The following is a 14,786-nucleotide window of genomic DNA, read 5'->3' on the forward strand; positions in this document are numbered from 1 at the left end:
AGTGGACATTGATCATTATTACATCACTTGTATGATTCTAATGGTTGATGTTAACATTTTTAGTGTGTTCAAAAATGGAAAATAAAGCCTTTAAAAAAAAAAGATGCACATTAACTGCCAAAGACATGAAAAGAATTAAACCTGAAGAGACCAGTGTAACATCCCTGGCGGCATGCTTGCATGGCTTACCACCTCCCACCATGCAAGACCACAATCTTACCTATCAGGCCAGGCTGCACACTTTGCTCCAGTACCTGCTGTTTGTATGTCTCTTGTCTGCTAGCTTAGGGCGGCGGCGCTGTTACTTCTTGATTCTTAAAGCTACTGTGTGCGCAGTCCTTATGCGTCCCCAGCCTATTGCTGTGAGTCACTGGATACTTAAACCCCATCCACCCAGTAGGAGGTGCCTGAGCAACACTTTCATTCAGTGTGTGTTCTGTGCAACTGAGTTGCCAGGTCCTGTCCTGTATTTTGTCTGTTCCGCCACCCTGGGGGCTGTATACCCAGGCCTGTTGCCTGTATTTGTGACTTCAAGTCTGTTTCTGCCACCCTGGGGGCTGAGTTCCCAGGCTCGTTCCTGTATCTTGTTCTTGGTTCAGTTCCTGTCTGAACAGTGTCCTAGCCCGCTACCTGTTTTTCTCTATGTCCGAACCTTCCCTCTTCCTGCAGTGTCTGAACCTGCACCTAACTCCAACTCATTGTCTCTGTACTTCTGTTTGTGAGTTTTGTGTCCACTCGCTACTTCATTGTAAGTACCTTGTGTGTATCTGGTTCTGCTTGTCCCGTTTCCCTGCCTCCGTATCTACCTCCTGTGTTATAACTATCTTTCTGTATTTTCCAGTCTGTTCTATGTGAGCAGAGCCCTGTCCTGTCTGCCTGCACCTTCTGCTCTGCTTGTTCACCGCATCTGCGGGTTTTGCTCTGCTTGTTCACCGCATCTGCGGTTTTTGCTCTGCTCTGCTTGTTTACCGCACCTGCGATTTTGCCCTGCTTTGCTTGTTCACCGCATCTGCGGTTTTGCTCTGCTTTGCCTGTTCACCGCATCTGCGGTTTTTGCTCTGCTCTGCCTGTTCACCGCATCTGCGGTTTTTGCTCTGCTCTGCCTGTTCACCGCATCTGCGGTTTTGCTCTGCTCTGCTTGTTCACCGCATCTGCGGTTTTGCTCTGCTCGTTCACCGCATCTGCGGTTTTGCTCTGCTTGTTCACCGCATCTGCAGTTTTGCTCTGCTTGTTCACCGCATCTGCGGGTTTTGCTTTGCTCTGCTTGTTCACCGCACCTGCGGTTTTCTTCTGCTCTGCTTGTTCACCGCATCTGCGGGTTTTGCTCTGCTTTGCTTGTTCACCGCATCTGCGGTTTTGCTTTGCTCGTTCACCGCACCTGCGGGTTTTGCTTTGCCCTGCTTGTTCACTGCACCTGCGGGTTTGCTCTGCTCCGCTTGTCTACCGCACTTGCGGGTTTTGCTTTGCTCTGCTTGTCTACCGCACCTGCGGGTTTTGCTCCGCTCTGCTTGTCTACCGCACCTGCGGCTCCGTTCCTGTATCCCAGTCTGTACTGGTCCCTATCCTGCCTACATTCCTACCTGCCAGTACCCACCTGTCTGCATGTCAGCCGTGCCTGCCAGTGCCCACCTGTCTGCATACCAGCTGTGCCTGTCAATATCCACCGGTCTGCATACCAGCCGTGCCTGCCAGTACCCACCTGTCAATATGCCAGTCTAACCTGCCTGTTCCTGCATTCCCCGGTGTGGGTCAACAGCTGTGACCAGGGTCTGACCTGGAGTAGCACCTGGTCCCTCTGCTCAGTTCCTTCCTGGTTCACGGAGTCGACTGAGCCGCCGTGCGACCTTGGTCGGACCGGGTTGATACTTAGTTACGCCCCTCCAGGCACTCCTCAGTTCATGGTCCAGTGGGATCACTAATCATGCTCACGCCAGTCAGTCCGGGCGTGTGCGTAACAACCAGGAAGCCATTATCCTGCAGTGCAGTCATATTCCAGAACTGCAACCTCCCTGGAGTGCCCAAAAGTACCAGGTGTTCAGTGCTCATAGACAAGACCAAGGTAAGAAAGGCTGAAACCCGACCACCGCTGAGCAAAACACAGAGGTTGAAATTTCAAGACTGGGCCAAATAATATCTGAAGACAGATTTATCAAAGGTTTTATGGACTGATGAGATCAGAGGGACTCTTGACATACTAGATGGATGGGCCCATGGATGGATGGATCAATAACGGACACAGACCTTCACTGCGATGCTCAGATGCCAGCAAGGACTGGTATTATTAAAGATGAGCTAGTTGGAACTTCTTGGGTTGAAGATGGAGTCAAAATCAACTCCAAACCTACTGCCAGTTTTTAGAAAACACTTTCTCCAAGCAGTGGTAAAGGAAAAAGGCTGCAACTTTCAAGAAAGCCATGATTTTTATGCAGGACAACGCTTCATCGCATACATCGAAGTACGTGCTTTCGGTAAAGAAAAACAGTACGCCTCTCTGAACAGTGTCTGTGAGGCTGTGGTTGGCGCTGTCCAAAAAGTTGATGGTCAACAGATTAAGAAACTAACAGACTACATGGTTAGTTGTATAATAACTCTGCACACTAATAGTTGACCAATAATTTTGACCACCACATAGACAAACTTACTTTCTTAAATATTCAGGTTTATTAACTTTTCGGACTGACTGACAGCACTGTAGTTGTTTAATAATAAAAGGTATTGCAAACATACAAATTGCCTAATAATTGTGCACACAGTGTATTTCTACCAGTCATTACGTTTTAGTCTTTAATACTATATTTGGGATCAAGTATAAAATCAATGGCAGCTAAAAATCTGCCATTTAAGGATGTGCGCAAAGGGCAAAATTTTACTTTGTACTATCCTTCATTATTTTCCCCCCTCATGCCATCATGGGCTACTTACTGAAGATTTACAGTGGTCTTTTCTTTCGTAGTATACAGGAGTTTCAACAGCATATCCAATAACCTATTCCTTAGAAGAATAAGATTGGCGGAAACAAGTCCTCCAAAGTCATCTTCAGTTCCTAATTGGGTTGTAAATATGAATAAAGGTATTAAATAACTGCAGCAAATCGGTTACATCATGAATATTCAGCATGGCAGAAACCGGTCTTTAAAATGTCTTTAGAACATTATTAGGTTATCCTTCATGTAATGCTATAACAAAGTAGCTCCTGATTCCAAAGAGAAGAGATGGCAGCAAAATAGAAGAATTAAAACTCCTCACCTGGCTCTAGCTTCTCCTCATTATTTACTTCCATGACAACAAATTTCTCGCACACAGCAAAGGTTGGCAGCGTAGATGAGATGAACTGTCCAAACCTTAAAAAAAATGATTAATTATTGCAATTATTCCACTCTGGTACAATGTAACGCATAAGAAAACCTCCATGTTATAATTGACGTGAATCGATTTGCAACAAGTGGTCTATAGTCCACATCTTCAGACAGGACCAGTGATATCTTCTACCCACCCCAACGGCAGCTCTTCTTTTGATTAGTCAGCCTAGCGCAATCTCATATGTGTCACGTCTGACATTGTATTAGGTTGTCTAATCAAAAGAAGAGCCCCTGATGCTGTCAGGCAAGAAGCAGTTCTCACGACTCCTGTCCAGCGGCCACAGGTTACCGACGTTGCCGAAGGACCCGGTCCGATGAATCGATTCGCACCTATTCTAAATCAGTGTATAATAAAGTTGTTACTTTCCTTTTTACATTTCAGTTCATGGACACAAATATTACCTCAGCAGGTCATTGTTGTTTGGAAAACCTTGTAGGAGATAACTCAAGACATTACTGATAGCAGATAAGGTGGGTTGTGACAGACACATGTCTCGCAAAGTCAGTAATAACTTGGGGATCAGCTGAAATTCCCTCATGAGTTTTGCATTCTTTGCCGCTTCACTGTAACAAGACAACAATAAGTCACAAAAAATGTTTCTCGAGGTCTAAGCCTTCATTCAGAATTTCATACAATGAGACAAGGGGGAGTCCCATTATGAATAAAGGAGCCTGTCATTTTTGGCCAATTCATGACATATGAACACCATCAAAAAGAGATGGTTGATTTACCCATTCATTACTTGCTAATGTAATGGTGTTTGGCAAGGGCTCAAAACAGTCAAGAGCTCCGCTTTCACATTATTTCTATTGCATTTGAACCCACCTTGATTCAGTGAGGAGCTCAATGAAATGTTCAAACAGTGAAAGATGGAGCTCATACGGTGCGTGGAGCCAGACCTAAAATACATAGAAGGGCATGACATTAATAATTACATAGAATACCTTTACTATATGATATTAGATATATTTTTGTCTAACTGTATTTATGGTATTGAGGCAATGCATACCCCACTTTTTAGGGGGGTTCCATATTTTCACTTCTAATTTTGTAAATGTCGACTGTTAAATGATCCCCGTTTCCAATTATGCACACATCTATCTCTTAGCTTGTACACTTGATTTTCTTTCCCTTATGTATATTTCAAAGTTTATGTGGTTCCATTAAAACAGGAGTCTTTCAAGAGGATCTGTCAGGTTCCCTAAGCTCCATTATTTGAAGGCAGCCTATGAGAGAGTGTAAGATCTCTAGTTTAGGGCTCGCTCTCACTTGCGATGAAATTGGACGAATGCAATCCGATAAAAAATCGGATTGCATTCGGACCAATTTAATCCCATGAGTGTGTGATTAGTGACGTTTTTTTCCAGCTCCGATCGGATTGCGATCGGGCTGGAAAAAAAATTACAGCATGCTGCGATTGCAGGCTGGATTCGGATCGCACACACCCATATAAGCCTATGGGTGCATGTGAAACATCGCACTGCACTCAGATATCACCTGAGTGCAGTGCGATTCCCACTGATGCCAGCAACAGAGGAGATGGAGAAATGGATTTCTCCGTCCCCTCCACAGCTGTGCTGCGATACTCTGTGCGAGAGGACCAGAGCACGGAGCACTGACACTCGGCTCCCGCTCACAGCAAAGCAGGAGCCGAACGTCATTAGCATATCGCATCCGATGCTCTTGCATCTAGCTTAGGTATCCATGGTTAGTCAGCGAGTTGTTAGTGGTCGTAACAACCGGCAAAAACTGGCAAACCCCGCAATGCACAGTCCATGCGCTGGGGGGATTCATAAGTCTGGAGCCACAGAGTGACCGCAGAATTATCACTTTTGACCAAACAACCCCTTTAAGAACGGGCACTGAACAATGTGCAGAGCTCTGGTCTTCCGATACCGTGACCTGTGTAATTTCGGCAGCTGCAGTGGAGGTGCCAGGTGTCTGACCACTACCGATCTCATACTGATGATCTATCTTTAGGATGAGTCATCAATATCTCAGTCCTGGACAACTCCATTAAGTGAAGAGCAAAATTTTCAACCACTGCTAAAAGGTTTATTTATAGGTTTCTAACCTCGAAGTCACAAAGTAGGTCTTGGAAAGCTGTGGAGTTGGGTATAATGGATGTCTCATGACCACTGTCCACCGTCCCAACCAAGGAGAAGGTGAGATGTAAAATGTGACTGTTGAGCAGACCTCTCTTCTTCTTCAGTAACATTGCCAGCAGCTACAATAAAGACAGAATAGAATGAATGCATACTGTGTAATATGTACGCAGACAAAACTCATGATTTATACATGAATAGATTACAAAACCACCCTGACACCAATAACAGATTGGGCTACGTTAGAGACCATTGGCAATCTAGTATAGAACAATCCGTATGCACAAAAAGACAGACATGAAGGTGGCGAAGTGTGAGGGGCTGGTGGGCAGGGGGTACTGCTTCCTCTCCACCCCACTGCCTTCATACCCTGGGGCAGCCACACTGTCCAGACCACCCGTACAGCCCACTGTTGTCAGTATATTCTGTCTATCCAGCATACGCTCCAGTCTGCTGTTCCCAACCACCAGCGCTACACAAAAAAACATATATATTCCCATGTGATATACAATGTGAACCCAATTAACCTAAAATTTACAACAACCTTGAAGTCACCACATCTTGTTAATGACACTTTGCTTTTAGTTTTGGTCGAAATGATTTCCTTTCCTAGGAGCGTAGACAGAATTCACAAAGGCTGTCAACAGTATGATGAATGTGCGTAGCCTCAGGCAAAAATATATGGAGGAAAATGCTAATTTTGCATTTCGTGATGAATATTTACTTAATCCACAAAGTATACATGTATTTACTAAGCCTCAGGTCCATTACACCTAATCATCAATTCTTGCAATAATTACAGAAATGTGCCTTTCCCTACCACTCAATGTCAAATGAGTCCTACAGCCATGCCAGAGCTAATACAATGCTGTAGATTGGTGGGGGAACCTAGACTAAAATAAATATATTTATACAGGTCCGCAGGAGAGAAATATAATATTTGATATTGTTGCAGGGTACTTTACATGTTTTAGAGGTCTCTGCATGTTCATATAGCCAACTCTATTGCTTCATCAGCAATATATTCTCTTCTATGTAACCGATTCACACCATGCTTATTAAATATCGCCTGGAGAGTAACCAGATTTATACTCAAATGGAAAAGGAATCCACCATTTATTAAGCTTATAAGTCATTCGGACATTATTTTTTTTAATTGAAAACTTTAAAAATCTTATAAAAAGATAGACAACTCCCCCCTGTACAAAAAGAAAAATTCCAACATACAGAACATATTTTAGAAGTCCTTTACATCCCATTCAAGCCTATGAAATTCACTAGTAATTTATACTCAGCCATCTTCAGTGCCATTAACTACAGCCCCAGATAAATGTAGGTAGCTACACAATAATTAGCGTATAAAAATTTCCAATGTTTGGACAAATAAAATAATATTTTTGTTTTAATTGATATTATTTATGTATTATTTTTCATTCTTATTTTAATTTTTTTTTTTTTTATTTAATATTTATTAAAGGGGTTTTCCATTACTTTTAAATTGATGACCTAGGTCCAAACACTGTCTAGTGGCCACTGCTGGGAAGTACAGGTCATCTCCTATTCTTCTTAGGAGCTGTCCTATAGCACCCAGCAGCAGACAATCCTCAGTATAAAGAGCTGTGGTGTTTACATCAGGCCGCCGTAGGTAATAACAAACGATCGGTGGTGATGCAGGGTGTTTGATCCCCATCGATCTTATACTGAGGACCTATCCTAAAGATGCATTTTACATTAAAAGGTTATCACGAACGACCATTCCTAGGAATGCTAGTTCATGAATATCTTACAGTGTAAAATGGCAGCTGATCACCCGATGAACAAGGAAAACACTTGTTCATCAGATGAACTGATCTTTTGTTCTGCACAAAAGATCATCATTCTCGGCAGTGCATCGTCCTGTATAAACAGGACTTACGCTGCTGAGAACAATAGCACTCTGTGTGCACTGAACGATCTACTACACATCGTCCAGTGTGTATTGTAAAGCGCAGTCTTACTGTATAAACAAGCTATTAAAGGGAATCTGTCAGCAGGTTTTTGCTGTGTAATCTAAAGACAGTATGCTGTAGGGATTAAAACACAGATTTCAGCAATGCCTCTCTAATCAAGCTCTGTGGTTTTGTTTGCTTGCATTGATTGTTTTAGCACCAGGAGCTTATCATTGCTGGGACACAGCAGTGCCTGCATGCTAGTCTGACACGCCCCCTCCTGTGATAGGCACCTCACTGTCTATGGACACTGTATATACAAAACCTGGTGTGGGCGGGGTTAGCTTCCTCAGCTCCGCTGTATTGTTAAATCTAAAAGCTCTGATTGTGTCAGTATGGCTGCACCCAGTAAACTAAGTGATACATTGTTGGATTCAGCATCTCTTTGCCTACATCAGGTTGCTCTCAGATGAGATAGCAAAAACTTGCTGACAGATTCGCTTTAAATGACTGCCGATCAGTAAATATTTCCCGATTAATGGTTGTTTAATGATGTAAATCAGTTAATGTAAACCCACTTGATGGCTGGGTCATCAATATAAAAGTAGTGGACAACTTCTTTTATAATATTGGTTGTAATTATTTCAGCCTAACTTCACTTTTCTGTAGCTCAATTATTCTAAAATACTATGCTTCACGCATTGGTTCCACCTATATATTTGGATAGCTTCACCATATTTAGGTGGTACCCGATCATTTAGAGAATTGGTCAGACAAACAGATGAAGCATGTATGTGGCATGTGCAGTTATGATAAAACTCAGCGAAGTTACAAGAATTGTATAATATTACGGACAAATGCTGCATTATATTTCATGCAATTAGCCCAGTCATTGTTTTCATATCCAGCATACCTGATATCCTTTAATCCTTTCCATTTCTTTGCTGGCCAGTGGATTGCTTTTCACCACACAAACAAGCGCCTTAACCGCTGCATACAGACCTTCAACATCAGATGCCATTGCTACTAGACCAAGAATGGCAGCTGCACCTCCGATATACTGTAGGGTTGTGGCCACAGGTTTGGGGACAAATGTCCTTACTCCTAAAGTAAAACACAACTAGCTTCAATAATGCCACTAACTCATCATAAAGTGGAAAAATCACTAAAATAGGAAACACTTTCAGTAACACGTATGACATTGGTTTTGAGTTAACCCACTGGTTCCTTTTAGCTTTGTTTGCTAAAAACTTATCTGTCCCCCTGAAAATGCGACCTTAAGTGAAAGAGTGGAGGCAACAGTCTGGTGCTTTGTAATTACGGTACATTTACGTACACTGATATAACAGGAAAACAAACGGAAATCACGCTATTAAAGTGGACAAACAATTAAGTTAAGCAAAAGATGGAATTGAGAAAGTAACTAGATATGCGTTCTTGGCCATCAATTACAGGGAGGGAAAGGAAGTTAAGGGAGGAGAGGAAGAAAGGAAGGAACAAGAGGAAAGAAAGGAAAGGTAAGAGAGACAGGAAGGAAAGAAAGGAAGGGAATACAGGGAGGAAGGGAGGGGAGGAGAGGATGGGAGGGGAAGAAGGGAGGGGAGGAGAGTAAGGGAGGGGAGGAGAGTAAGGGAGGGGAGGAGAGGAAGGGGAGGAGAGTAATGGAGGGGAGGAGAGTAAGGGAGGGGAGGAGAGTAAGGGAGGGGAGGAGAGTAAGGGAGGGGAGGAGAGGAAGGGAGGGGAGGGGAGGAGAGGAAGGGAGGGGAGGAAGGGAGGGGAGGAGTAGAAGGGAGGGGAGGAGTAGAAGGGAGGGGAGGAGAAGGGAGGGGAGGAGAAGAAGGGAGGGGAGAAGAAGAAGGGAGGGGAGAAGAAGAAGGGAGGGGAGAAGAAGAAGGGAGGGGAGGAGAAGAAGGATGGGGAGGAGAAGAAGGGGGGGAGGAGAAGAAGGGAGGGGAGGAGAAGAAGGGAGGGGAGGAGAAGAAGGGAGGGGAGGAGAAGAAGGGAGGGGAGAAGAAGAAGGGAGGGGAGAAGAAGAAGGGAGGGGAGGAGAAGAAGGATGGGGAGGAGAAGAAGGGGGGGGAGAAGAAGGGAGGGGAGGAGAAGAAGGGAGGGGAGGAGAAGAAGGGAGGGGAGGAGAAGAAGGGAGGGGAGGAGAAGAAGGGAGGGGAGGAGAAGAAGGGAGGGGAGGAGAAGAAGGGAGGGGAGAAGAGGAAGGGAGGGGAGAAGAGGAAAGGAGGGGAGAAGAGGAAAGGAGGGGAGAAGAGGAAAGGAGGGGAGAAGAGGAAAGGAGGGGAGAAGAGCAAAGGAGGGGAGAAGAGCAAAGGAGGGGAGAAGAGCAAAGGAGGGGAGAAGAGGAAAGGAGGGGAGAAAGGTGAGGAAGGAAGGGGGAGGTGAGATTGAGAAGAAAAGAGAACAGAAGAAAACATATTACCTAGGTAGCCAATAAGTGCTGCTCCTATTGTCCGAGCAGGGCCATTCAAATGTCCAGCTGAGTTATGCAGCAGCTTCACCGGCGTGGCATTTTCATGAGATGATATTGCCAACTACAAACACAACACATATAAAGTTACAGGCATCTCTAATGTAATTTTTGCCGCCTGCTGTTGGACAATAACTCACAAAGTGGCCCTAACTTCACAGTTACTTTACATTTTTGTGAGCAAAGTCCATATCCATCTTCATATACAGTGGGTGGGCTTCCTGTTATTACGTACAGTCACACATTGCTGCAGCAGTCACATGGAACTAGACGGCACTGCAGGAGGCCAAATTGTACACAGACCAAAAGATGACCAAGCAAATGAACCACAGAAGCGGTTAGGTGAGATGTGTATAGTTTTAGGTTTGTTGTTTGTTTTTTATTTTCGCAAATTTTAATTTTTGATGAGTTGTTGAAGCAATCTGCAACAAATGAAGTTTGCTGTGGACTTTGACTTCCTCACTAGAGATGAGCGTTCTTCTACTCGAACTGTTCGCCAATCTCAAATTCGAGCTGTTTTGGGCGGTGTTCGAGCCGTTCGGCGAACACGAACAATTTGAGAAAAATTCGGCTGTTCGAGGTTATGTTCGATAACTGTTCGTGCACCAAAATCATAACTGGATTTTTTCTCAGTAATGATGAAAATTAATGTTAATACGCAGTTTGAGTGTACAGCGGGGTGGGGGGAGGGGCAGAGGATGGATCTCTGCAGGAACAATGAAGATCTCCATTTTTTTTTCTCTTTCCCGCATTTGCAGTGGGGAGGTGCAATCTGTCAGCCTATCAGCAGCGCACACACGGAGCGAAGTGCTTTTTTTCACACAAGCAAGGGCATGTGTCATTGGCAGTGTATGTCACATGTCCTTGCCCTATAAGACCAAGCCATTTTCCCCGTCGCCACCATTTTCTCACTGCTGCAGCTGCGTGTTAGACGGCACCGCTGTTGCTGTGTGCGCTATACCTTGTTAATTTCAAGCCAATTTTCGCACAAATATACAGATAGCTTGGGAGTAGGGAATAGTTGTGATTGCAGTCCTTTTAAGGACTAGGTTACAGCATTTCCTACGACTTTTATCAGGGAGGTCTGTGCTCTTAAATAGATAGGTTGTGGGAGTAAAGACTAATTGTAATTGCAGTCCTTTTCAGGACTAGGTTACATGAGTTCCTATCAGTTTTTGCCAGGCAGGTCTGTGCCAGTGCTGTGCAAGTTTTTTTCACAGCATTTGGCTGAATCTAGCAAAGCTAATCCTTTTTGGCCTATTGCAGAGTGTGTTAGTCAGTGGAGTAGCCTATCTGTGTTGCAAGATATACCACCTGTGTATAGAATACCAATTTTTTTACTGCACCTAGTGAAGTAAAATCTTTTGGGCATAGCATCATTCTATTAGTCCATCTATACTGACCTCCATCAGGTTGCAAACTGAATATAATTTTTTTCTGCATCTAGCTCTGAAAAAATATTTGGGCTTCTAGCGGTGTGTGGGACTTGGTCTATTAGTCCATCTATACTGACCTCCATCAGGTTGCAAATTAAAAATAATTTTTTTCTGCATCTAGCTCTGAAAAAATATTTGGGCTTCTAGCAGTGTGTGGGACTTGGTCTATTAGTCCATCTATACTGACCTCCATCAGGTTGCAAATTAAAAATAATTTTTATCTGCATCTACAGTACCTCTGAAAAAATATTTGGGCTTCTAGCAGTGTGTGGGACTATTTGTATTAGTCCATCTATACTGACCTCCATCAGGTTGCAAATTCAAAATAATTTTTTTCTGCATCTAACCCAGCCAATAGTTTTGGCCTAATACCACAGTTTGGCCACTCAGCTCTGCTCAGTTACCATCCATTGTTTTTTTGTGCAAACAACTCCAGAGTTGTGAATTAGTTAACCACCAAAATGAGTGGAAAAAGGCCTGCTGCTGGTGGAAAGGGGAATAGGCGTGTTGGGAAGGGGAAAAAAGGTTGTGTCCGTGGGGTAGGTGTTAAAGCAACAGTAACATCTGCAGAAGAAAGACCATCTTCCAGCCAAACTAAAATGTCTACTTCTTTTAGCGGACAATGTGATAAGATCCCTTTCTTACGGCCACGCCAATCGCTACAAATTCCAGATGAGGCACAAAAACAGCAGGTGCTTCAACGGATATCAAGTGCTCCTTTAAGTGGGCTCTCCTCCACATCAACTTCAACATCACAAATACTCCAGTCCTCAAAGGTGTCACCCAAATCGCACTTGCTTCCTCACAGCTCCCAAATCTCCAGCTGCCCGTCTGAGTATGAGGTAGAACAGATGGTTGAGTCTGCAGAGCTGTTTACTCATACTATAGCCTGGGAATCAGAGGTCGACTCCAGCGCTTCTGTGAATCCAGACGAGGAAATGATCTGCACTGATGCCCAGAATCTTTATGAGTCGGATCCAGGACCAGACGCAGAAGGTTCTGACCATAATGTAGACCCTCATTCCCAAACTGTAACTCCTGTTGGTGGAGACAATGAGGAAGACGATGATAAGACTCAAATACCTGATTGGAGCGACAACTTTAGTTTTTTGTCAGGGCAGGAACAGGTTGGCTCTGAGGACGACGGGTGTGATAACGCACAGGGTGATGATGATGAGGTCGGAGATCCCACTTACTGTCAACCCACAGTCAGCCAAGAGATGAGGTCAGCAGAGGAGGTGGAGGAAGATGCTAGTGACGACGAGGTCAGGTTGCGCCTTCCTGGACAGAGACGTAGTACTGGAAGCACGTCAACAACTGCATCCTCAAACACAACTCTGCCTCTCACCACAAGTCGTGGTGGCTCTTCAGGTCGCATGGGTGCTAAGCCTTGCATAGCCTGGGCATTTTTTCAGATCGATAAAGATGACCCAACTCGTGTTATCTGTAACATTTGTCAGCAAAAGCTAAGTAGAGGCCAAAAAATACATAGTTTGAGTACTTCATGCATGAACCGGCACATGGACATGAAGCATAAGTTGCAGTGGAAGCTCAGTGTGCTACAATGCGGCCTAGCTGGCCGGGCCAATCACCGTCTGCCATATCTTGTGCATCCGCGGCCTCTTCATCCTCTGTGACTGGGGGGACAGCAGTCACACCTGTTTTGGGGCGCAGACCTGCCACCTCTTTACCCGCAACAGCCAGCGTGATTGGCAGGTCATCATTTTCTTTGGAGGTGGTAACACCAGCTGGTGTTGAGCGCTGTCCGACATCGATAGCACCACCTTTGGATCAAGGCAACCTAACATGTCCGCCTGCATCTTCCTCACAGACCGGCAGTTTGCCGGGGACACCCTTATCAACCCCGTCTAAGCACAATAGCCAGCCCTCGGTCCCTCAGATGTGGACAAGTAAAAGACCATTTCCTCCTAGACATGAGAAAGCTAAGAGGTTGAATTTCACCATCTGCAAGCTCTTGGCTACAGAAATGCTGCCTTTCCGCCTGGTGGACACAGAGGATTTTCGAGACCTTATGTCCGTCGCAGTGCCCCAGTACCAGATGCCCAGTCGGCACTACTTCTCAAAGAAAGGTGTGCCTGCGCTCCACCAGCATGTCGCACACAACATCACCGCTTCTTTGAGAAACTCTGTGTGTGACAGGGTGCATTTCACCACAGACACTTGGACGAGTAGGCATGGACAGGGACGTTACATGTCGCTGACTGGGCACTGGGTAACTATGGTGACAGCAGGACAAGGGGCTGCTGTCCAAGTCTTGCCGTCCCCACGAGTTGTGCGTCAATCCTCTTTATGTCAAAGTTCCTCCACTGCTTCTGCCTCCTCAACCTCCTCTCGGTCTTCCACCTGCACCCAAAGCCTGTCTGGTCATGCCACAAGCTTTCTAACTGCGCAGAAGGGATCCTGCACACCTCCTTACTATGCTGGCAGTAGGGCTCAACGTCATCAGGCGGTTTTTACATTGAAATGTCTGGGAAATGTGAGTCACACAGCTGAGGAGTTGTGGTCAGCTCTGGAGAACCAATTTCATGAATGGTTGTCTCCACTGGACCTGAAACCAGGGAAGGCCGTGTGCGACAATGCTGCAAACCTGGGTGCGGCCCTTCGCCGGGGCAATGTCACACACGTGCCTTGTATGGCTCACGTGTTGAACCTGGTTGTCCAGCAATTTTTAGCCCACTATCCCAGACTAGATGGCCTTCTGCAGAGGGCACGGTCGCTGTGTGCTCACTTCCGCCGTTCGCATCCCGCAGCTCAGCGACTTACATCTCTACAGAAGTCGTTGGGCCTGCCACTTCACCGGCTAAAATGCGATGTGCCTACCCGGTGGAATTCAACTCTGCACATGTTGCAGCGACTGTGGCAGCACCGACAAGCCCTGGTGCAATACGTTCTGACGTATAGCCTGGGCCAACAAGATTCAGAGGTGGGGCAAATCACGCTGGAGGAGTGGTCTCAGATCAGGGACCTATGCACCCTTCTGCACAGTTTTGAAATGGCGACGAAGATGTTTAGTGCTGACGATGCCATTATCAGCATGACTATTCCGGTGATTTACATGCTGGAGCACATGTTAAACAGAATTCGGAGTCAGGTGGTGGCACAAGAGGAGGTGGAGGAAGTAGAGGAGGAGGAGTTGTATGCGGAAGGGCTAACATCTGCAAGGTCCAGACGGTCGGCAGCACCAAGGCGGCAGGCATGTGAGGGTGGGGGAGATGGTTTTACCAGGGCGCATGGTAGCAGCCAAACTAGTGAGGAAGGTGCAGGAGCCCAGGAAGAAGTGGAGGACGAACTGATGGAAGACTCATCAGATGAGGGAGACCTTGATCACATTTCTGTTGTGCGAGGTTGGGGGGAGAGGACAGAGGAAGGAAGCATGATTGTTACCTCGCCACCAACACAACAGGGACTTGGTGCTCCTGGATGCGCAACACACATGAGTGCCTTCTTGCTGCACTAC

At 45.5% G+C, this 14,786-nt stretch overlaps 1 protein-coding gene across 7 annotated transcripts in view; it reads right to left on the reverse strand.

Moving 5' to 3' along the window:
* The window catches only part of WDFY3 (WD repeat and FYVE domain containing 3), a 353,725-nt gene that overhangs the window by 103,576 nt on the left and 235,363 nt on the right, over positions 1 to 14,786 (reverse strand). For all 7 annotated transcript variants that reach the window (XM_073637114.1, XM_073637120.1, XM_073637116.1 and 4 more), the window contains 7 exons: positions 9,825 to 9,936; positions 8,307 to 8,497; positions 5,435 to 5,587; positions 4,186 to 4,259; positions 3,762 to 3,923; positions 3,247 to 3,341; positions 2,923 to 3,043 (listed from right to left, as the gene is read on the reverse strand). In XM_073637114.1, the coding sequence (XP_073493215.1) occupies positions 2,923 to 3,043; positions 3,247 to 3,341; positions 3,762 to 3,923; positions 4,186 to 4,259; positions 5,435 to 5,587; positions 8,307 to 8,497; positions 9,825 to 9,936 (908 nt within the window). The remainder of the gene's footprint in view (positions 1 to 2,922; positions 3,044 to 3,246; positions 3,342 to 3,761; positions 3,924 to 4,185; positions 4,260 to 5,434; positions 5,588 to 8,306; positions 8,498 to 9,824; positions 9,937 to 14,786) is intronic.

This window comes from Phyllobates terribilis, unplaced genomic scaffold, assembly GCF_046119375.1.
Source record: "Phyllobates terribilis strain yellow unplaced genomic scaffold, ASM4611937v1 Scaffold_1__5_contigs__length_1240528914, whole genome shotgun sequence".
In the NCBI taxonomy this organism is placed as follows: Eukaryota; Metazoa; Chordata; class Amphibia; order Anura; family Dendrobatidae; genus Phyllobates; species Phyllobates terribilis.